This window comes from Alternaria incomplexa, assembly GCF_024043165.1.
Source record: "Alternaria incomplexa strain BMP 0042 chromosome Unknown scaffold_9, whole genome shotgun sequence".
Taxonomy (NCBI): Eukaryota; Fungi; Ascomycota; class Dothideomycetes; order Pleosporales; family Pleosporaceae; genus Alternaria; species Alternaria incomplexa.
The window spans coordinates 393,909-415,632 of record NW_026249858.1 but is presented as its reverse complement, the minus strand read 5'-3'; the positions used below and the strand labels follow the sequence as shown (position 1 = coordinate 415,632).

Below are 21,724 nucleotides of genomic sequence, written 5' to 3'. Positions count from 1 at the left end.
AGGCAATCGTCGATGCGGTTACTCCTCGGCGGTGTTGATAATGCGCGTGGCACATTATTTGTTCCGATAGCGACGAGCCGATATGGCGCGATCGCACTAGGGCATTCCCGCGGAAAAAGGCGAAATATGAGTGGTTGTTCCGCCCAATGGTCGATGGTGCAATTGACTGCTGTCAGACTTGCGCGGAGTTAGTCCATCTGCTCGTCTCGACCCATGACTATGTTGAGCGCTTTTCGGCTCAACATCACACTGTGTCCTAAGGCGTTGAGCTTTGCCGATGCGGATATCAGAGCGGGGTCTTGGCTCTCCACTCGGATTTTCTCTTTCACGCGCACGTCGTGGTCCTTGTACTTGAACGTGCGGTCGGCTTCATCGTGCGCAGGTGCTCGTGCCCCGCCAAGTGCTGATGCAAAGGTGTTGCGGATGCTGAAGCCAGTGAGCGACGTGCTGTCGCCGGCGTTGTGTGGCTCGAGAGTGCGGATTTCGAGAACGAGGGCGGCATCGAAGACGAACAGGTGGAAGGACACATTCGCTGGCAGCGGAGGGTCGAATGTCTGTGATTGTCAGCAATGTCCGTGTTGGATATTCAGGTGCAGCCTACCTTGTCGTCGACGGGGTTCTCCCACCACGACGGCTGGACATCCGAGTAGCCCTTCAGTGCAGCTTGCGCTTCCAGGATGTGATCGTGCAGCAGTTGCAGTTGCCCGGATACGAAGTTGGCGTTGGTAGCATCGCCGCCCCAGGTAGCCACGTCGATGACGTCGAGGCAGCTGTTGATGGAGGTCCGAATGGAAGTGAGCTGGGGCACAACAAGCGTCGGCGCATGCGGTGCAGAGGAAATGGCGAGGTCGTACGTCAGCGAGCCTTTGGGTGGTGGGAGGCTTGCGAGGCGGAGCTTGACGTTCTGCACGGTGTGAGCTGCTGCATGGGGACGGAGAGTGAAGGACATACGCCTTTGGTGATGCGCGTGCCCACGCGAGTAATGAGGCCCTTGAGACTCTCGGAGCGCACCGAAGTCAGCACGAGTGTCGAGCCATTCTCCGACGGCGCAAGCAGGGCAGCGCACTCTTCCAGGCCTGCCTTGAGCGACTGCAGCGTCTCGCGGAGTTGCACCAGCAGCCACTCGAGCTCGCGCGCTTGCGACTCTGCCTGCTCGTGGGCGAGGCGGGCGTCATCGATGGGCGGCCACACAGCAGTCGACATGGCGGTGATGGCTTCCAAGTTCCAAGGCACGATGCGGCAGATTGTTGGTGTCGGGCTGCCCGAGCTCCTCGATGGCCAGGATCCACCGCTCACATTGCGGATCTCGCTACTATCCGAGAAAGGAAGCCATCCCTGCATCTCTCCGCCCATCTCTTCACGTGCCGAACACATCACGCACTTGTACACACATTAAAGCCCTCCGTCACGATCCGTCGCATCCGCCAGCGTGTTTGCAGACAAGCCGCGGACCCTCTGGCTGCTTGGGCGTGTCGAGCAGCCTCGGGATGATGCAAAGCGCGCGCGATAGTGCCGTAACCCTGTGCGATGAGGGAGCTAGTCGACGACGCCAACAAAGAGCCGATTCACAGGTGCACTACGTCACCCGCTTGGCCGCACCTCATAAACAAGCTTGCCAGGCCTCTTTTCGTCGCGCGTTTGAGACGCAGCTAGCCACGTCGAACCATCCTCTGTAATCGCACCATTATCGTGCATCCTAATCTTAATAACCTACACCCTTGCGACGACGACTCTTTTGGGCACCATACACCATGGCTGTAGCTAGTACGTTGCCTGCCGCTTCCTAATTCGGTTGCGCATCTGCTAACACACCTTCCAGGACCTCTTCTCGCATTCGGCTCGCTGATCCTGGTCGCTGGAGGCCTGCTCTTCCAATTCCTGACCATCCTCACCGGCGGCGTCAACAAGGCTCCTCTCACCAAGTTCTACTTCCTCGAAGCCACCACCGGCGGCATCCCCAACGCACGAAACCCATCGCGATGGACCTTCTTCGCCATCTGCGGCGCCGACCCCGACTCCGGCAACAATGCCAACTGCGGCTCACCTGTACCGGCGCTGCCATTCGACCCTCCTAGGAACTTTGGCACTCAGGAAAACATCCCCGAACAGTTCATTGGTACCCACATGTACTACTACCTGTCTCGCTTCATGTTTGCTTTCTACCTGATTGCTCTCTTCTTCGCGGCCATCGCCCTCATCTCTGGTCTCCTTGCGCTCTGCAGCCGTCTTGGAGGATACCTCTCTTCACTGATGACGTTTGTCGCTCTCTTCTTCCAGACCCTCGCCGCAGCCCTCATGACGTAAGTCTATCTATCCGTATATCTCTTAGTACATTGACTAACATTCATCAGCGCATGGGTAGTCAAGGGCCGCGATGCCTTCCGCTCCGCCGGCTTCGAAGCTAGCATCGGCAAATACCTCATGGGTTTCACCTGGGCCGCCGTCGCCTGCTACTTCCTCGCCACCGTCATGTTCTGCCTCGGAGGCCGTCTCGGCGGCGACCGCTCTTCCAGCATGCGCCGAAGCCGCTCTACCAAGTCGAACCGCAGCCGCGGCAGCTTCCTGGACACCGAGTCTCAGCGCAAGCCTAGGGATTACTCCCCATAAACTGGTCTTGAACGAGGAAGAAGTGGTCCAAGTGGATGAGGTACAACAAGGACCATTTGGAGGAAAACTGATCTTTTACGCGACGATATCCACGATTTGATTTTGTAATGAACGAACATCATACCTTGCTATAGCGCGCGAGTTAATGCTAGTATTGTACATATGCACATATAGCAAATATACTTTCTACCGTAACTACATTCCAAATGACCATCCTTTGGAGTTGGCCGATATAAACACAAGTATTCGGACAATACGCTTACGAAACTCGTACCGATCCAGTCTCATTCTCCCTCCCACCAAGTCTCAAACATGCCCCCAGTGCCTCCCAAATCCAACACCTCGCCACGTCCCCCTCCTCCAATCCCCTTCTCAACGACAGTCCACAAATCAAACGGCACCAACTCATCCTCACTATTCACCATATCCTCATCCTCCTCATCTTCATCCCCACCACTAACACCCACATACGCCGTAACCCCCCTACAACTAGCCACACACTCATCCATCAAATTCCAATCTCCATCCGGGACCGCGAGTTCCAACTGCGGGTCGCCGAGCCCCTCGTAGCGCATGATCGGCGGCGCGCCGTTGGATAACGTGTATGTAGTTTCACGGCCCGTGAAGCGTGAAGTGTACGTGTGGGGCTCGCCGCGCTTGGAAGGCAGGACGACGGTGTGTGCTTCGTAGTCTGCGAGGGCGGCGTTGTATTGGGGCGGAGTGAGCTTTTGTTTTGCGTAGAAGGAATTGGCGAGGAGGCGGGAGCGTGCGGTGTGGCCGTCTATTAGGGCGATGGCGGGGTGGGGCATGTAGCGTGTTGTTGTTTTCTCTTCTTCCCCATTGATACCTCCATCTCCCTCTCCGTTTCCAGGTTCTTGTGCCGTTGGAATTGAAGCAGCAGCAGACCACGGCGTCGCAACACCCATTCCTCCATCCCCTAAAAACTGATTCCAAGGCTTCACTCCACTAACCCAGGGACCTGTGTCGTACTCTCCCACAGGACACATAGCCTCACCTCTTGGATCATAGATGACCTGGTCCCATGAATCCGCCTCTGTCCTCCGGCCCCAGATCGTGACTTCGAACAAAGTAATGGTGTCGCGGACTGCTTTCTCAAAGTCTCTGGCGCGCGCCACGCCGATGAGCGCGGCGCTGTGTTCGATGGTTTCGTCAAGCACGGTTTCGTAGGGCAGGATGTGCGCGCTTTCTTGCCAGATATCCAGTAGGTAGAACCAGATGGATTGCATAAGTGGGGTGTCGATGGGGTGGAAGTCGGCGAAGTAGTCGAGGAGGGTGGCGGCGCATATCCAGTATTTTGTGGTGAAGGCGGACTCGCAGTCGTCGCAGGGCCAGAGGTATTGGGGGTGGTGCGGACATGGCGGGTGGATGAGGAGGGATTTGATGCGCCTGTAGGCGATGGAAAAGTCGATGTCGTTGCGGCCGAATGTGTAGCGTGTGGCTATTGCGGGTGTTGTGGAGTGGTCTGTCACTAGGATGATGGGTGGCGGCGGCATTGCGACGGGCTTTAACGAGCGAGAAGCCATCGCGTCGGCAACTAGACCTATGTGAGCTGACTTTAGTTAGTGGTAAGAGTGTTGTTTGTGGAGGGCGAGTAGCAATCGAAGTTGATAGAGTAGTGCCAAGACTTGCTGCCTTGCACAATAGATTCAACTTGAGCGGCACACAATAAGAGTCGTAGTGAGAGTGAAAGAGATCCATCGCGTCCGAAGAACCGTACCAAATCGCTCCCGTCACGCCTACCACTTCGACATGCGACTAAGTGTACTCATCCTTCCATGCTGCATGTTGCTCAACAGCGCTTCCTCTAGAGCCGACTGACTGATACCTGCATCTGTCCGATGTGAGTATATCAATCTAAAGGTGGATAATCCCAGGACTCACCATCAATGTCGCTGAAGCTGCTGCCCATACTCGGCGTGCCTTCACTACCTTCCTTTCTGGATCGTAGTCCTCCGCGTCGTGGACTACCGAGTCGGCCTAGCGCAGCGCGATGGTCTGAGGCTGGGCTCATGGGGCTCTTTGCGGCTGAAGGAGGTCCGCCAGAGCTAGTCATCGACGACGCCGTCTCTGTGGTCGCAATCGACTGTACGTCCATAGACGTTTGTCTGATAGGCGGAGCATTCCTTGCGCGGGCAGGTTGCAGAACCTTTTGCTCCTTGCTGCTACTGGCTCGGAAGCGTGAGTCTTGCGCGTACTTGTTAATGCTTGGTTTAGTCCTGACTGAAGTTGCAAAAGGTAGACTTGTCTCATGTGAGCCTGAATCATCAATCTCTTGCGTTCCGTCTCCCTCCTCAAACGTCGAAAGCTCTCGCGGTTTCTTCTGCTGGAAACGCGGCGGGCGCTTGAAGAGTTGGCTTCGATGCGCTGGATGATCAGTATCCGATAGCGATGATGAGCTCGAGGATGACGAATCGGGAATGTCTGGAGAAGCTGCTTCGTGATTTCGATAACTTGGTGGTGAGATTGGCGCATTCGCCCGGTCTTCAGACCTTCTACTTGTCAAGTTAGGTCGCTGAGTGGAGCGTGTAGACAATGTTCGAGCTGGGGCCTGAGTAAGTGCCCGGGATTGAGTGATCGTGGTGGTAGACGGTGTCCTCGAGAGCGAAGGTGCTAAGATATGTAAGAAAACATGTCTACTGCGGCATTTGAAATGCTTGTCAAGAGACTTACCGGGTATCACTACCTCTGCGCCACGCAGACTCGGACTGTCCTTCGAGCGTCCTGCTAACGCGGATGTAGTCCTCCCAGCTACATTTTGTCAGCAAGATCAAATGATGCTGATGTTTTACATACCTCCGGATCCGGCACTTCCTCCCCTTCGCATCGCAACGCCACCAACAGCAGTCATTGTGCTACCACCAGTCGGCGAAGATGACGGGGCAGCATTCGAGATGCTGACTTTCTTCATTTGATTACGAACGTGATCTAGATGTCGCTCATATAGCCATGCAGCTTGCTGAAGAAGGAAGGTTGGTGGAACCTGGAACTTGTCGGCTCTGTCACATGGTCAGTTAGGGTGATGCAGTGTGTAGCCTGCATGTACATACAACTCGACCCCTACGATAGATTAGTACTTCTTTGAGATAGTTCTGGAACGGGTCCTGAATACTTACAGTTCAAATCACTGGTCTTGGAAGACTTAGAAATGACCTTCCATAGTTGGCGATCCCTCTCAGCATCCCATTGTGCCTATGTCGCGGTCAGATGAGCACCGAAGACGCGGACAGATGCTACTTTACCTGCGGAGGATCTTCAAAGTCACCCCGGATGAACGGGAGACGTATCAAAGCTGTGAACTGAACTGACGACATTAGAGATGATCTGGTTTAGCTGCAAGGACGTGGAGTGATAAAGAGGTGGTTGGGTGAGGTGTAGTGATGCGGCTAGGCGATCGAATGAAGTAAGGCGTGAATCGATCTACGCCCGGGCTTGTGACGGATTAGGCCGGACCAGCAGTCACGTAACAGTGGAAGTAAACGACTACCCCAAACAATCTTGAATTTGTTTATATGCGTTTCCGATGATCACGGCTCAATCTGACAGTGCTAATCGCGAATACTTAAGCCTCGTGTATCAAGGCAACCATCGCAGCCGAGATCAAGCACCGCCACACTTTCCTCGAGAAAGCCACAGCGGCCCCGCTGAAGCACAAAATACTCGACGCGGGATCGTGCATAAATCCCCACCAAGCACAGTCACTCCCCAAACTCAACACCAAGAAATCAACTCACGGGAAAAAAATGTCGGCTCAAGCGGTAACCACTATCGACATCCAGGGCAAGTTACCCAAGATTGCCTCTGGAAAAGTGCGCGATCTATACGCGATTGACGATGACACACTACTATTCGTTGCGAGCGACCGTATATCAGCGTATGACGTGATTATGGAGAATGTAAGTTCAACCTCACCAAACTTCAATGACACTTGAAATGGAAGAAAGAGCCTCAGTTAACAACCCCCCAGGGTATCCCCGGAAAAGGCGCCCTCCTAACCGCCATGTCAATATACTGGTTCAATTACCTACCCACCAAAGTCCCCGGTCTAAAAACCCATTTCCTCTCCTCAGAACTCCCTTCCGCAATCCAGGACCAAATCTCGCTCAAGGACCGCAGCATGCAAGTCCGACGTCTGCGTATCCTCCCCATCGAGTCCATAGTCCGCGGCTACATCACCGGATCAGGCTGGTCCGAATACACCAAATCGGGCACCGTCAACGGCATCAAACTCCCGTCCGGACTTGTCGAAGGCCAGAAGCTACCGGAACCACTCTGGACACCGAGTACCAAGGCGGAAGTAGGTGGCAAAGACGAGAACATCAGCCCCGAGAAAGCGCGAGACATGATTGGCGATGCGAAGATTGCGCAGCGTGTTGAGGAACTGTCACTTGCTATCTACAGCGCTGCTGCAGACCGCGCAGAGGAGGTTGGTATCGTTCTCGCGGACACGAAGTTTGAGTTTGGCGTTGATGAGATGGGTGAGGTGGTGCTTGTTGATGAGGTGCTCACGCCGGATAGCTCACGCTTCTGGCCTAAGGAGTCGTGGGAGAAGAATCTGGGCAAGGCGCAGCCGAGTTACGACAAGCAGTTTTTGAGGGATTGGCTCACGGGTGAGGGGCTGAAGGGGAAGGAGGGGGTTGCGGTGCCGCAGGATATTGTGGAGAAGACGGCGGCGAAGTATAAGGAGGCTTGTGAGAAGCTTACAGGGAAGAGTGCGTGAGAGGTGGCTGTAATTGCAGTTAGACTCGCATCAGGGTTGTCGAGATGTCAACATATGGCGTGTTGATGTCACGTCTGTGCCACCAGAAGATATCATAGCAGCAATGGAAGGTAGTTGAAGAGCAGAACTCGTGAGCTATGATGAGTCGGATACCCGACGAAGCCTTGCATGTATATTTACTAGTCTCTCCGACCCTGTACAAGCCCTTCCCGCTCTTCTTCATCCTCATCGTCGATGTGCTTCCCTGGATGCCGATACAGTACATAATGCTGCAGCATGAAAATGATATCAAACACAATAGTAATGTTACCCAGTCCAAACTTGACTGGGTTACCAGTAACACCACTCCAATCGTTCTCCAACGCAGAATCAATGCACAACTGTGCGAGCGAAAGCCAGCCACCCGCAAAATCCAAGAGCATGGGGTAAATACTCCACCCTAATGTCGACTTGCGCTTGTAATTGACCCAGGCCTGGGGTATATACTTGAGGAAGACGGTGAGGAGTTTGACGTAGCCGAGCGTGTAGATCTACTTCGTATTAGTACAGCCGACGTGAGGTAGATGTACACCCAAGATAACTCACAGCATCGATCCACGCCCACCCTTCAGCATCATATCCCCGCCCAGCCCCATTCATCTTGACCAACACCACCACAACCCCAATAGCAAGCACACACCCCCACCAAACCCCCAGTATAACGCGACTAACCTTTTGCCTCTTGCCAATCTCAAAGCCCCAAATACTCTCAAAGAACTGGCTATATATAATCACGCACATGACCGCGCCATGTGCCGCGAATAAGAAATCGTTGAACCGCACCGTCGTCTCCGGCGCGTCAGGATGACGAGCCGCATATTGCGCTTTTATGGTTGGCGAGTAGAGGAAGCAGGCGGTGGAGATGGTGTAGCAGGTGAAGCCGAGGACGTTGAGGGTGGGGAAGTCGATGGCGAGGCCGAGCGTGGATTTGCGGAGGTAGTTCGATATGGGTTGGGGGTAGAAGGATAGGGACCTGCGTGGGGTTGGGTTAGTTGGTGGTGAGGGAAAGAGGGATGGAAGGTGGTACTGACCACGACAGGAAGTAGGCCCAGCCCAGCACGCGCGATATGGCTCGCGCAAAGGCTTCGAGCTCGGGGGTTATCGTCATGGTGCTGGAAGGCGAGGGCTGCACATGTGCGATAAGTATTGTCTGGCTTGCGCGCTCACTGTGGAACGATGGACGAAGCGTAGTTGGAGCAAGTAGAAGACAAAAGAACGTGTGCTATGATAGACAGCCAGAAAACAGAGACATGTTGCTGAGACAAGTACTCATGGTGAGCGCCTGACGCTGCGGCGTGTACTGTACATGTGCGATTGCGACAGAGGAGATGCGCGCATGCCCGCCGCGGAACGGATGACAGGGGTCGGAATGGCTGCTTGCAACGCCGAAGTGCTCATTCGCCGTCGGGTTCATGTCAACCATGCCGACTGCGCATCGTGCCGGTTTTCCAATTCAGCCATAATATCGGAAATACATACATTCTGTATTACAAAGAGTTCGGCATTGTTAGAGACGAGGTGATGTACTTTCCTACTTTACAGCCTTATTAACACTCAAGGTATAACTTTAGTCCCTCTGCCTGTGCCTCGAAAGACTGCTGCAGACTCTCTCCAAGCGTATCCTTCAAGACTCCAGCAAACAACCCATTAAACACTTCTATCGACTCATACAACACCGTGCCATTGCCTATGTCGCTGAGCGCCTGCCAGCGCGTCGAGGCAATAGCGAGTTCCCCCAAGTAATCCCATGCCAATCTTCCCAACTCGGGCTGCACATGAGTTATGCGCTCAGCGGACAACTGCGTGTTCAGGAGATTGTCGGGCGTGTCCTTGTTCACCGGCAGCGGAAGCGGAGGAATCTGCACTCGGAAGAAGAGGAAGTTGCCCTCGACCGGTCGCTGATCAGGCAGGGTGATGTTGCCCTTGGCTGAAGTAGTGAGGGCATAACGCACAAACGGGTTCCAGGCTGCGTAGTTGGCGAAGTTGGTGAGTACGTCCCAGGCGGCGGGGACGGTGCTCTTGATTTCTATGCGTGCGGTCGCGTTGAAGACGCCGGGTGCTGTGGCTGGGAGGTTGGTGTATTCGGACTGGGCGAGAGCCACAGGGAGGAGCGTCAAGGAGACGAAGCTCAGGAACTTGGACTTGAACATATTGGATGGATGGGTTGAGGGTTTTCAGCCTGGGAGTTGCATAGTTTTGTACCGGAGGCTACCCGAGGTTTATTGCTACATTAGCCACATCGCTTAGGAGACGATGCGAGTGTCTCCTAGGATAAATGTCGCCGGCTCCAAAAATGGTAATCTTCATAAGCTTCGGGACAAATCTCCCCTGGGCGGATTACTGGGCATGTAAACAATAAGTTTAATGCCTGTAATTGTGGATGGGACGGGACCCGACGGAGTCGAACGGACGCTGCCTGTGTACTTGAGGCCCGGGCCTTGTACATCGCTGAGACTAAGCTCACCGCTGGATACTGGCTATCATTGCAGTGAGGTTGGAGATGTAACCTTGGAAGCACGTGCAAGGCGCGGGACGTGTCGCGGCATGTGGGCCATGATATGCATGCGGAGGACGTCACTCCATTCTCTCGGAATGCATCGCGGAACGCCGCATGTGGCTGCCCAACAACCTGCTCAGGCATCTACCGTGCTCGCTGCAGTCACTTGACATCACTAGTAGCGCGCAATCTGCGAATGACTAGAGTCGGCCAAAGAGGGGCTAGATAGCAGCGCAAAGGGCGGTGCCGGCGGCCGTGATGGGGTGGGCGAATGGAAGGCTGAGGGCGCGACATGCACCTGCATAAGCTATGAGCTGCCCCTCAGCACCGCGACCTGGCCAGCGACACAACTAACTGCACTTACGACGCCCTGCATACATATCTCAACACTTGGAAGCTTAGATAGAGCTCCATCTTGACTCACCTCTGCGCGCCCATTCAGACTTCTCTGCATAACGCGCTGAGGGGCCCCGTATCTAGCGTGCCGCGTGAAGCTCCAGCCCCGCGGCTCAAACAACAGCCACAACGACCCTCCCGACGATACCGAGTGACAACCAGAGATAGGCCCCGATAACGCGCCGAGTCAGGAACAAGGCACCAGTGTTGTTGTGTATAAGTGTCTTGCTGTGCAAGCACGCGCCCACCACCTCCACGAGTCCTGGTCACGGAGGCGCATGACGCAACGCCCGTCTAGCATTCATCCCAAGTCACCCGCCGCCGTCCTCATCCGTCGCTACCCCCACAACCTCTCTCGCGCCCACGACACCTACCACTTCCTCACGACTGAGCTAGCGCTCCAACAGACCCTTCCACACGCTCTCCCGCAGGTTATATGAGCTCATCGCCCGACAACGCCGCCGAGCATACGACGCCCGTCTCCAACCTCACCTACTTGCACAAGCAGCAGCGCAAGGGCACCAAGGTACAAGACACACCACAAGCACGCGGCCGCAACACGTCGAGAAATGAGTTGGGAAGAAGAAATAAAGCGGCCGGCAAGGTTACGCGCATATACCCGAGAGAGATGTACGTGAAGCAGCACCACCCTTCCCTACATGGAAGGGGCGATGGTGACTCTTGTTCGTATTCAAACGCGACTGACTGCCCCAGAACCAAGTCACCTTCGTCAGCCAAACGTCTGTCATCCACGTCCCCACCCACAAACTACCATGCCACTACGTCTCCATTACTATCGGCGATCGGTGCCACTCGAAACACGGCCGCACAATACACCAACGAGTGGACCAAGTCAGTTCCCTTCTTTCCAAACTCCGGCTCCCCGGGTAATGGTGGCATCGCAATAGCCAGCTCTCCGCCTACCTTTCATAACTCGCCTGGTGCACGAGACGGGCTGTACGCACCACAGGCCATGTCAAACTCACCTCCAGGTGCACGACCCCTGAGCCACCCCAACCAATACACCAACTTTGGTGGACGCGTACAGAACTCGCCTGGAAGAGACCGTAGAGCATCTGTGTACTCGCAGCAAGGTGTTCGCCCGCCCTCACAACAGTTCATGCCGAACCCGCCGCTGCCGCATCAACCTCAAGCACACTACTATGGCTTGCCGAACATCGACTTCGGCCTCAACAACGGCCAGTCCGATGGCATCCAGCCAGGGGAAGGAGGCTACTTCTGTGGCTTCGATAGTCTATCCATGGCCGGAGACGAGGCGGCTCGAACTACAGAGAACGTGCTGCTTGTTGGCTCGCAAGGTGGGCTCGACGTCTTTCGCGTTGAAAAGAGCAAGATGGACATCGTAGGTCGACTGGAAGGACTTCGGGGCGCTGTAATAGGCGCCAAGATCTTGCCTTGGACCTCGCGGCACGATCCCTTAGCTGCTTCCCGTCCACTGATTGCACTCATTCTTCACGGTCCGGTCGTCAAAGACAGCAGAAGCTCTAGTGGAAGCGGTGCATCCTCCGCGGCTGACGATTCGGCGTCTGAGTCACCTAGTAGGCCGTCCTCACGACATGGAAATCAAGAGGGGCAAATCAGTGGTTACCAAACTACGGTCGAAGTTTACTCACTGAAGGAGAGGCGGAGAATGGCTGTCCTGTATCGCACTCCCCTGATAACTCTCACGAGCCCAATCGATAGCCCCATGTTTCAGCCTCCACCTCCAGTAGGCGACTTCGTCATTGATGCGAGGGGGAAGTTTGTTGTTGTGGCGTCTGGTGCAAGTGGAGAAGTCTTCGTATTCGCGCCTTACCACGAAGGTCACTCTGAGTATGCAGAGCGATTCCGCTGCATCGGTAAACTGTGGACATCCGTTCAGAATCGGGAACGGGCCATACATTCAGGCGGTTCCAGTGCCGTTGACGGCAGCCATGACGAGATTCCTCCTGAGAAGTATGGCTTGCCTGTGTTTTCGCTCTCCGATCGTTGGCTCGCCGTCACCCCACCAGCGTCAAGCGCGCTCTACCCTGTCAACGGTATAGCCCTGACTTCACCTTACTACGAGCGCGCTCCGGGCCTTGGGCACCACAGCATCCCGCCTCAGCCGTCTCCCAACTGCGCTGTCGATGTGCCCAACGAAGCAGGCTTGATCGATAGACTTACCAGGGAGGGAACACAAGTTGCAATCAAGGGTGCACGTTGGGCCACTGAGAAGGGAATGCAGGCTTTCAAGAGCTACATGAACAAGGGCCAGCAAGGAGCTAACGTGTCATATGGTCAAGATCCCATGCAGCATTACTTTCCACCGACCCATGGCCACAACCAGACTCAGCCAAGACAAGAGGCATCTGTGATCTCCGTCTATGATCTGCAGAGACTGGCAGACGCAGAGGAAACGAGGAATAAGAACGCACTTCATCCGGTCGCCACTATACCCGCGGCTCTCGGTTGCAGCTTCATGTCATTCGCCCCCAGCGGTCTTATGCTCATGACTGTGAGCAAGAAGGGCGACTATCAAGATGTTTGGGACCTGAAGCGCATGAACTTCCGAAGAGCACGTAAGACGTTAAGGGAACAGCCAACAGGACCTTACGTACGACAAGTCGCTCGCTTCACCAGAATGACTGTTGCGAACGTCATCGATGTTGTTTGGTCTGCCCCTCGAGTCGACAAACTGGCTGTCATCACGGACAAGGGAACAGTGCACATGTTCCCGATGCCTGCGTCGGCCTTCCAATGGCCACCAGCTCGGCGCATTCGTCCAGCTGCACCAGCCCCACCAAAGGATGTCGCGTCCCCCACAGGTCCCGCTGGTGTGATGAACTCAGCAATGCAAGCTGTCAATAGCGCTAGGCCTTGGTTTGATGCTGTTCGCGCTAAGAACAGCGTCGGCGGAACTCGATTCAGTCTCAGTGGCTTGGGTGTAACCCCTGCCGCTGGCGCAAAATCTGGCAAAGCCGTCGCTGCCAATGTAGGCAAGTCAATCAACAACATCCGGCATGCCGGCGACAACAAAATGACACTTCCGTCATCGCCTAGCGGTATCAAGCCTTACAGCGTACGCTGGCTTTCTGGTAGAGGTCGTGGTTCGATCGCACTAGCGTCCGGTGGTGTACTTCAGATCTGGAGGGTGCAGATGAGAGCTGCGACAGGCAAGGGGAAATCATCGCATACTGCATCCATAACCAAGAAGAAGACAGTGGAGTTCGGACTTGCTCCCATCTCGGATACCGCACTACCACCCTCCGTCACGGAGCAACTGTTCCCGCAACCTGGTGATCCTGAGCCAACACTTGACTGCTACGGTGACTGGCTTCCTCGCGCTTTGCCTTCTCGCAAGCCTACCGTGCCATCTCTCGCACCACTCAGCTTCTCCGAGATTGAGACGAACCCTCCTTACCAGCCCTTCTACACCGACAAACGTGTCACGCGTTTTGTCTACTCCAGACAAGCACCCGAGGTTCAAGAGAGTAGCAGCGAATACCAGCCCTCGTTACCGGCACTTATCTCCGATCTCCATCACGAAGATAGCTCGCCATGGCTCTTTGGTGAGACCGTAGAGGGAACACGTATCTCCACGCCAATCACTCAGGCGTATGACTCTGGAGAGGATGACATCACGGGCGTTGCCGCCAGGATCGAGAACAAGCTTGTTCTTCGAGACGGCGAAGAGGAGGTAGAGCAGGTTGTCGTCACCACACGACGTCGGCGCGTGAAGAAGGAGGGTATCGACGGCGACGAGGAGGGTTTCTTCGAGGACGATTGCGAGGTGTTGGATTTCGCAGAGGATAGGGTGTGAGCGTGTACATTCGCTCTACCTCTCTTCCATTCAACATGTCCTTCCACACACCACCCCTACATTCGCTACCACATTTGCATCAGATCGGGCGTTGTCATCTTGGGTAAGGCGCAGCAATAGGCGCCGGCGTTTCTTCTTTTTGGGTCAGGAGGAATTCGCATCATTAGGATACCACGCAGCCGACAGCGGCCCTCGGCTTGCAACATCAATACACAACTTAGATAGCCAATAGATGGATCAGGAATATCAACCACGCTTTATTTCACGCGACGGATGAAGCAAAGTGATGTGCTTACAGTCTAACCTTGCTTCGTATATGGCCGTCTTTACTCCATGATCGTGTCTTTAACTCCGTTATCCCCGTCCGCCGACTATCTCCACCGTGCTGGATGGTCGGCAGCGGATGGTCGGGGGAAATACTAGGTTTTCACCAGAGTATCGGAGGCGCTCATTGGATGCATGTGCGTTTGATATGCGTGGCTTTTGCACTACGTAGACGTGTTGTTACTGTCCGGTCAAGGGGCATGCATGCTTACGGTACTTCAGACGCGCACTACCGCAAAATGTGCAAGTGGCTTATTGCACTTTCGGTTGCTTAGTTGTAGGCAGTGTGTGGCTGTGGAGCTGGAGCATGAGCCCATGAAAGAAGCTATGCGTAGTCGTAGAGTTTAGGGTTGGGTGTGGAGATAGAACCTTGGAAGGCGGAGGCAGAGGATGAGATATATAAAGAGAGGGCTACAGCCGCCAACAAGATAATATTAAGCTCACATCAACACGAAGAGAAACATCAGCTCTACATCAAACAGTCCGTAAACGAACAAAAAACATCAACATGCCTTCCACCGACCAAACCATCGTTCTCATCACCGGCGGTACGCAAACACCTCCTAACTTCCTACTTCCTACCCCATACCTTCCTCCCACCTCCCACCCTCTTTCCATCACTCCCCTAATCCCTCTTTCAAGCCCCGACTAACAAATCATCCCAGCAAATGGCGGCATCGGTTTCTCCCTCGCCACCCAACTCCTCGAAAACGCCAAATACCTCGTCCTCCTCGGCAGTCGCTCCGCTGAGAAAGGCGAAGCCGCTGTGAAACAGCTCCAGGGAAAAGAATTGCCTGGGAAAGTGGAGTTGTTGCAGATTGATGTGAGCGACGAGAAGAGTATCCAGAACGCGAAGGATGTGGTCGAGGAGAAGTATGGTCGGTACGTTTACACCCATCCCTTCTCCTATCCCATCTCCATCTCCAATCCTACCCCGGTCCTTCCAAGCAGAACTCAACCCTCCCTCACCCACTAACCTCTCCACCAGCATCGACGCCCTCGTAAACAACGCCGCCATAACCGGCGAAGCACCCGCCTCCGCCTCTCTCGCCACACGCATGACATCCGCGTTCCTAACCAACGCCACCGGTCCAGCCGTCATCGTAGAAACGTTCGCTCCTCTTCTCGCGAAGAGCGCTGAGATGGGGAAGACGTCGCGGATCCTTAATGTGTCGAGTGGAGCCGGGAGTATCGGGCTCAGGAGTGACAGGACGAACCCGCATCAGGCCATGAAAAATGTATGTCCTCCACTCTCTGTATTGGCTGTCTTGTCGAGATTGGGGCCGGTGGGGTTGATTTGGTATTTGGTGAGACTTTTGCTAATATGAGAGACAGTTGCCATACCGCAGTTCCAAAGCGGCGCTGAACATGCTTACTGCATGCCAGGACTACGAGTACGGACCCAAGGGGTGGAAGGTGTTTTGCTTCTGTCCGGGGTTCACGGAGAGTAACTTGGGGCCTAGGGTACGTTTTCTTACTCCCACTTCCACTTGTTGTTGCGCGTGGGGCTAAACGACGTTTGCTGACATGTGAGATAGAACAAACCGGAGCATGGGGCTAAGCCTACCAGTGAGGGCGCGAAGCCCATGGTTGCTATCTTGGAAGGCGAGAGGGATGATGAGTGTGGGGGGTTCTTGAAGGCGGAGGGGGGTTGGCCTTGGTAGATGGGTGACCGTGGTCTCGGGATGGGCAATATGCACGTAGTTTGGGAGATAGTGAGTAGTGTAAGAAAGTGAAAGGGGTATCTGCATTTGTTCCTTCATATCTTCGTTCCACCACATATCCTTACACATGTCGCCTTTTGCCTACATCAATCCTGCCCATCTCATTGCCTCAAGAACATCTTGTAGCTTGAGCTATCGGTGACCTCCTTGTATGGGTATCCAATGTCCTTCAAGAAACTGGCTAACTTGTTGCTGTCCTCCTCCTTGCACTGTATGCCCGCCAAGATCTTCGCGACGTCGCCGCCGTAGTTTCTGTAGTGGAAGAGACTGATGTTCATTCCCGGTTGCAATGTGTTCAGGAATTTGTACAGGGCGCCACCTCGCTCGGGGAATTCGAACATGTACATATGCTCATCGGCGGCGTTGCTGCGCCCTCCGACCAAGTAGCGGATATGTGACTTTACGAGTTCGTCTTGAGAGAGGTCTTCGGCAGTCATGCCTTCAGCGGCGAGACGTTCGATAAGGTCAGGTAGATCGCGGGCCCTTGTCGCCGCCTTCAGTTCGACACCAACGAGGATCTGAGCTGACTCAGGGCCACAGTAGCGGTAGCTGAACTCTGTCACTGCCATGGGGTGGATGACGGAAACGAGCTTGGCAAATGAACCAGGTTGTTCGGGGATAGTGACGGAGAGGATGGCTTCTTTGTTTTCACCGATGGCGGCGCGTTCGGCGACGAAGCGGAGACGGTCGAAGTTCATGTTTGCGCCGCTGGCGATGGCGACTAGACCACGGTTGCGATCTGGTGACGGGTTGCGGCTCACCCACTTCTTCAGACCTGCGAGGGCGAGCGCGCCTGCGGGCTCTACAATGGAGCGTGTATCTTCGAACATGTCTTTGATGGCTGCACACGTCTCGTCTGTTGTGACCTGGACCACCTCATCGACGACCTCTTGACATATCCTGAATGTCTCCTCTCCCACTGTCTTGACCGCAGCTCCGTCAGCGAAGAGTCCGACGTCCTTCAGGAAGACGCGCTTTCCGGCTTTGAGCGATTCGACCATTGCATTTGCGTCGTACTGCTCGACTCCTATGATCTTGACGTGTGGGGCTATCCGCTTGATGTATACGCCTGTGCCTGCGATGAGACCACCACCTCCCACGCAGCAGAAGACGGCCTTGAGGTCTTGCAAGTTTGTCTGTCGCAGCAATTCCATGCCGACCGTGCCCTGGCCTGCAATGACATATGGGTCGTCGAATGGCGGGATAGACACAAGCCCATGCAGCTTCTCCAATCGCGCAGCCTCTGCCTTTGCAGCGTCAAAGTCAGCTCCATGTAGGATGACTGAGCCGCCTAGCCGTGAGACGTTCTTGTGCTTGATGTCAGGCGTTCCTGAGGGCATGACGATAGTTGCGGGAATCTTGAGCTTGCGCGCAGAGTAGGCCACACCTTGCGCATGGTTTCCGGCGCTGCACGCGACGACGCCTCTCCACCTGTCCTTGGGATCCAAATGTGCCATCTTGTTGTATGCGCCGCGCAGCTTGAAGCTGAAGACGGGCTGCAGATCCTCGCGCTTGAGTAGAACATTGCATTCTAGCCTGTTGCTGAGATTGGTGGCGTGGGTGAGGGGCGTTTCCTCCACGACTTCATATACGCGCGAGGTCAGGATGAGGCGGAGGTAGTCGGGGTAGCCGTTGGGCAGGAGGAAGGCGTCGGGTATGACATCGTTGGTTCGCGAAGACGTCGATTCTGAGGGCGGACTCGGGTTCGCGCTGTACTCGGTCAGGGCGAGGCCGTTCTTGGGCGTGCGGGGCGAGACAAGGCCATTGGGGCCATTGTCAGGCGTCGTCGGCCGTGAGTAGTCGGGGACCGTCGTCATTGTGGTGTTGTGCCAGAAGTGCAGCTTGTTGAGCGTGTCTTTGTATTTTTTGGGCGAGTCATCGGAGGCTCGGTCGGCCTGCATCGGAGGCAGGGGTGCGTCTAGCGTCATGGGGAGCTATGGTGGGGTAGATGGCGTCCAACCTCCCAACTTCATCTCATCTCGCGTCGGATGGCGACCCCTCCGACATGTCGCGCCCAACATCTCCTTTTGAACTTCTTCCTGTGCTTCCTACGCGTGTTTCTCGTGTTATACGCTTCCGCCGTCGTCTGCATCTACTAGTTTTGTTTGTTGCCATGTTTGCTCTCGATACCTCCTGACGGTCTCCGCGTCATCCTCTTCTAGTATCTGGCGTCGGAAAGACACGCCGCGGACTCCAGGCTCCACTGGCGCACACAGTGGCTAGCATCTATACGGCCCCCGTATGCTTCACGGCCTCGCGCTGATGCTCCAATGCGCGCGCAGGGTGACGGCGTAGTCCCCGAGGGAGGCTGCAGTAGTCGGCTTGTTGGGGTGGTCCTGAACGACTAGGCTGTCCTCTTCCAGCTCCGTTCTGCATATACAGGTGCGTTGGCAACCTGTACGATGACTTGCAGGAGAAGAAACGGAGAACGTTGCGGACGAGCCTACGCGAGCGGCTGGGATTTCCCTCATTTCCGTCGTTCGAGCTTGCTGTCGATGCCATTGGAATGTAGGGCGAGGTGGTTTGCCTGTGGTGGTTGAATTGTAATCGGTGGTCACGGTGGCGGTCGATTGTTAGTGCGGAAAGGGCTGAAGCTTTGCCCGTGGCTCGATCTGAAGTTCACAGTGTCACGACCCACAGCAACTCAGTTCGTGTTCAACTCAACTCAACCTTCCGGATCCTTCCACACTGACAGAGCAGACTTCGCCAGGCCATCTAGAGCTGGAGAGCCGTATCTATGTCCGCTCTGTCTGCATACCTCGAGTGGCAGGATAGGCTGGCCGCCTTCTGTACGCTCGAGCGGAGACGGCTTCGCCAGCTACTAACGAGAACAGGATCTCGAGTACTCTTGTAGTGGGCTTGCTGTCGCGCCTCTTAATGCTCTCCAGGTACTCGAATCGTTGACGCGTTGTTCGCGGGCTTGACTTCGAAAATAAGGCGGACTTGACCTCATTGCCGACTATCCTCCGCTGGACCTCCGCAATCTCAGCGCACCACAGGGCCGCAGTCTCAGAAAGCTCTCCTTGAACTGCTTCAGTGGTCATGCAGTACGCGCTGCACTATAATGGGAGCCTGGGCGTTGCCGTGACGTCCCAGCGGAGCGATCCAATTCCCCAATGCTCGGACCAAACACCCTGCTCTTGCAAATTGCCTCTCGATCTGCCTCTTCAACCACGCTCGATGGTGTTCTCTTCGACTGCTTCAGTACTATAGAGCTGGTCATGAAGCGGACGACTCTCCAGGTAGGCACTCTCACACCCTATGAAGGGGCGACCTTGCTGACTGAACACAATCTTCAGGCCGCATCGAAGGGTTCCTGTACGATACCACTTGCCTTCTCTTTACCAGGCATCGACGTTCGACCCTCTTCCGAAGAACCATCGTGATCGACGTCGCGCTTTCTGCCCCGACCGCCATTGCACCGCAACTGCCACCAACAATAGGCAGAGCATCGTCCGCCGTCTTACCCCCGCGGAGGAGGCAAGCAAAGAAGTAGCAGCTGGGTTCCAAGCACCGGCGGCTTCAGCGGTCATACTCGTCACCACAGGAGAACTCGAGCACTTGCGCCGCATCAACGGAACAAACAACATGTAACGTGGGCGCCGGGACGGACTGTTCACAGGTCGCGAGCGTTCCAGTCGAGCAGCAAGGTGTTGCTGCCGGTACCTCTACCTCCAATGCCCCTCCGGTGCAAGTGTTGGAAGATATCCGAGAGCCATTGCTTGGAAAGCTCCCTTGCATGGGTACCAGGATCGAACTTCAGACGGAAGGCTCGCACAGCCAGGTGGCCTCCGTCATCTAAGAACAGTTGGCTGTTGATCCATTTCTTAACGACGAAAGTCCGGTCGCAAGAAGCGTCGGTACCGAAGGATCATCCTGTCTGCATTGTGGCTGGCTCCGAGGTAAACTACTTCTTCTTCGTAATCGATGCCAATTTCATCCGGCTCTCCGAATGGTTGTGCCAACCCATCTTGTAAGATAGGTTTGCATCGAATCTTGAAGTCCACCAGGCTGTATCGGTCCTCTCTTACAGATGTGGATATGGCCCACACGTTTTGAGATCTTGAACCTTTCAGCATATGGTCATCGTACCGGAAAACGAAGGTGTTCTGGAAGAAGACGTCTCGGATCATGTCGCCCCATGCGCGACATACTTTGCGAAGACTGAGGACGTTAGGTATGCCTATGTCGGGCCGAACGTCCTTGTGCCAGTCAGCTCCGACTTCACCACCAATCTTGCCACGGTGGCTCGGAAGCATGTATTTGCAGTAAAAACGTTGAGCAGGATGTGTGACGCGCTTTGTTTTCAGTGCCAGGAGAATCGGGCCTTCAAACAAACCAATATGCTCGAAGATTCTGTTCAGCAACTCTATTGGCAGATCGGCTATCCCCTTTGCTGTCTTTCCTCGATGTATGCTGCTTCTTGGGATGTATGGAGGTGTATCGCGGTACAGACGATCATACTGATAGCGGTGGGTTGTAAGTATACTCTCTTCCCCGGGCGGAAGAGTGAAGACATCTTTATGGAGGCTGTTTCCAGCGCTTGCGGCAGACTCTAATCTCGAAGGCCAGCCCGGAACGTTACCTTCGAAGTAACCACAATGGGGGAAAAAGCAGTCGTAGCCATTGGTATCTTGAGCACCGCCGAACATGATCTCGATGTACTCGATGTACTCGCTGTTCGACCCAAATGCTTTTCGATAAAGCGGAAGAAGCTCCATGCACTTGTCGGCCATGCTCTGAACAGAAAGCGACCGTTGCGGAGACGTCAACAGCAGCAAGAGCTTGATCTGGGGGTCTGTGAACTCAAGTCCCGTGTAACCGTCGCTAGTAACGGCATCCCACCTCGTACGCAAGTATGTGCCGCGGGTCGACATCTCCCTAACGAACCAGGAGACGTCCTCGGCGCCCATGCATGTAAGCCGCAAACCTGGGAAGCGGCTGTACACTTCTGCGACCTCGCGTTTACCGTCGTCTGTATCTCGCCAGGTGCGGAAGGCATCGTCCAACTCTTTCTCATTCGCTAGCCATGCGTTGTAGGTCATCGCATGCTGACCCTGTCTCCAGTGACGTTTCTCTTCTGTTGTAACAGGGCGGGGAGGGTTGTGCGGGGTCGCGATGTCCGGCTCGTTCGGGTCGATGTGAGACGCTGAACTTGTTAGCGACATATCGGTCTTGACAGGAGAGTACTTACGCCACGATACAGGTCGAGTTGTATGCTCGAGAGCCGCATGAGTGCTGTCATCTTGGAGGCTGCTCATGTTTGCTTTGGGCTTGGCTCCGTGGGTAGATGTATGCTATCTTCTCGGCGGGCGCTTGATTGTTGGACGTCTGTGGCGTGGGGATACCAGCAGTCAATCCCTTCGGCGATCCGGGGAGTAGCAGAGCTGCTGCCGTAAAACGATCGTATGCTGTACGAGTTGCCTGGTGGCTGTCTTTGTGATGGCGATAACCGGCTGTCACGACGACCTGGGCTTTGAAACCTGGCGGCGGGACACGAGGAGGTTTTGCTGTTGTCTTCCTGGCGTCGGATGTGTTACTGAGTGTGCTTTGGGAGCCGTCAGGAGTGCTTCCTGGGCAGGGTGTGACTGATGTCG

At 55.0% G+C, this 21,724-nt stretch overlaps 10 protein-coding genes across 10 annotated transcripts; 4 read left to right on the top strand and 6 right to left on the bottom strand.

The window, feature by feature from the left end:
- Positions 1-188: 188 nt before the first annotated feature.
- Positions 189-1,203, bottom strand: J4E90_006507 (uncharacterized protein; the record flags this gene model as incomplete). Its single annotated transcript, XM_051436052.1, has 3 exons — positions 189-554; positions 602-904; positions 952-1,203. 3 exons carry the CDS (start codon positions 1,201-1,203, stop codon positions 189-191), a joined length of 921 nt encoding a protein of 306 aa, XP_051289846.1.
- A 548-nt stretch (positions 1,204-1,751) lies between these two features.
- On the top strand, positions 1,752-2,607 carry J4E90_006506 (uncharacterized protein; the record flags this gene model as incomplete). The annotated part of the gene is made up of 3 exons (XM_051436051.1): positions 1,752-1,764; positions 1,820-2,300; positions 2,352-2,607. The coding sequence occupies 3 exons, from the start codon at positions 1,752-1,754 to the stop codon at positions 2,605-2,607; spliced, it is 750 nt and encodes a 249-aa protein (XP_051289845.1).
- A 284-nt stretch (positions 2,608-2,891) lies between these two features.
- On the bottom strand, positions 2,892-5,476 carry J4E90_006505 (uncharacterized protein; the record flags this gene model as incomplete). The annotated part of the gene is made up of 5 exons (XM_051436050.1): positions 2,892-4,177; positions 4,448-4,459; positions 4,510-4,992; positions 5,299-5,376; positions 5,422-5,476. 5 exons carry the CDS (start codon positions 5,474-5,476, stop codon positions 2,892-2,894), a joined length of 1,914 nt encoding a protein of 637 aa, XP_051289844.1.
- An 892-nt stretch (positions 5,477-6,368) lies between these two features.
- On the top strand, positions 6,369-7,345 carry J4E90_006504 (uncharacterized protein; the record flags this gene model as incomplete). The annotated part of the gene is made up of 2 exons (XM_051436049.1): positions 6,369-6,521; positions 6,593-7,345. The coding sequence occupies 2 exons, from the start codon at positions 6,369-6,371 to the stop codon at positions 7,343-7,345; spliced, it is 906 nt and encodes a 301-aa protein (XP_051289843.1).
- Positions 7,346-7,524: 179 nt separating this feature from the next.
- J4E90_006503 (uncharacterized protein) lies at positions 7,525-8,492 on the bottom strand (the record flags this gene model as incomplete). The annotated part of the gene is made up of 3 exons (XM_051436048.1): positions 7,525-7,875; positions 8,057-8,357; positions 8,416-8,492. 3 exons carry the CDS (start codon positions 8,490-8,492, stop codon positions 7,525-7,527), a joined length of 729 nt encoding a protein of 242 aa, XP_051289842.1.
- A 439-nt stretch (positions 8,493-8,931) lies between these two features.
- Positions 8,932-9,534, bottom strand: J4E90_006502 (uncharacterized protein; the record flags this gene model as incomplete). The annotated part of the gene is made up of 1 exon (XM_051436047.1): positions 8,932-9,534. One exon carries the CDS (start codon positions 9,532-9,534, stop codon positions 8,932-8,934), a length of 603 nt encoding a protein of 200 aa, XP_051289841.1.
- Positions 9,535-10,713: 1,179 nt separating this feature from the next.
- Positions 10,714-14,079, top strand: J4E90_006501 (uncharacterized protein; the record flags this gene model as incomplete). The annotated part of the gene is made up of 2 exons (XM_051436046.1): positions 10,714-10,907; positions 10,992-14,079. 2 exons carry the CDS (start codon positions 10,714-10,716, stop codon positions 14,077-14,079), a joined length of 3,282 nt encoding a protein of 1,093 aa, XP_051289840.1.
- Positions 14,080-14,911: 832 nt separating this feature from the next.
- On the top strand, positions 14,912-16,067 carry J4E90_006500 (uncharacterized protein; the record flags this gene model as incomplete). Its single annotated transcript, XM_051436045.1, has 5 exons — positions 14,912-14,951; positions 15,069-15,285; positions 15,392-15,641; positions 15,739-15,867; positions 15,942-16,067. The coding sequence occupies 5 exons, from the start codon at positions 14,912-14,914 to the stop codon at positions 16,065-16,067; spliced, it is 762 nt and encodes a 253-aa protein (XP_051289839.1).
- A 161-nt stretch (positions 16,068-16,228) lies between these two features.
- Positions 16,229-18,055, bottom strand: J4E90_006499 (uncharacterized protein; the record flags this gene model as incomplete). Its single annotated transcript, XM_051436044.1, has 1 exon — positions 16,229-18,055. One exon carries the CDS (start codon positions 18,053-18,055, stop codon positions 16,229-16,231), a length of 1,827 nt encoding a protein of 608 aa, XP_051289838.1.
- Positions 18,056-19,954: 1,899 nt separating this feature from the next.
- On the bottom strand, positions 19,955-21,388 carry J4E90_006498 (uncharacterized protein; the record flags this gene model as incomplete). Its single annotated transcript, XM_051436043.1, has 2 exons — positions 19,955-21,276; positions 21,322-21,388. 2 exons carry the CDS (start codon positions 21,386-21,388, stop codon positions 19,955-19,957), a joined length of 1,389 nt encoding a protein of 462 aa, XP_051289837.1.
- Positions 21,389-21,724: the final 336 nt, after the last annotated feature.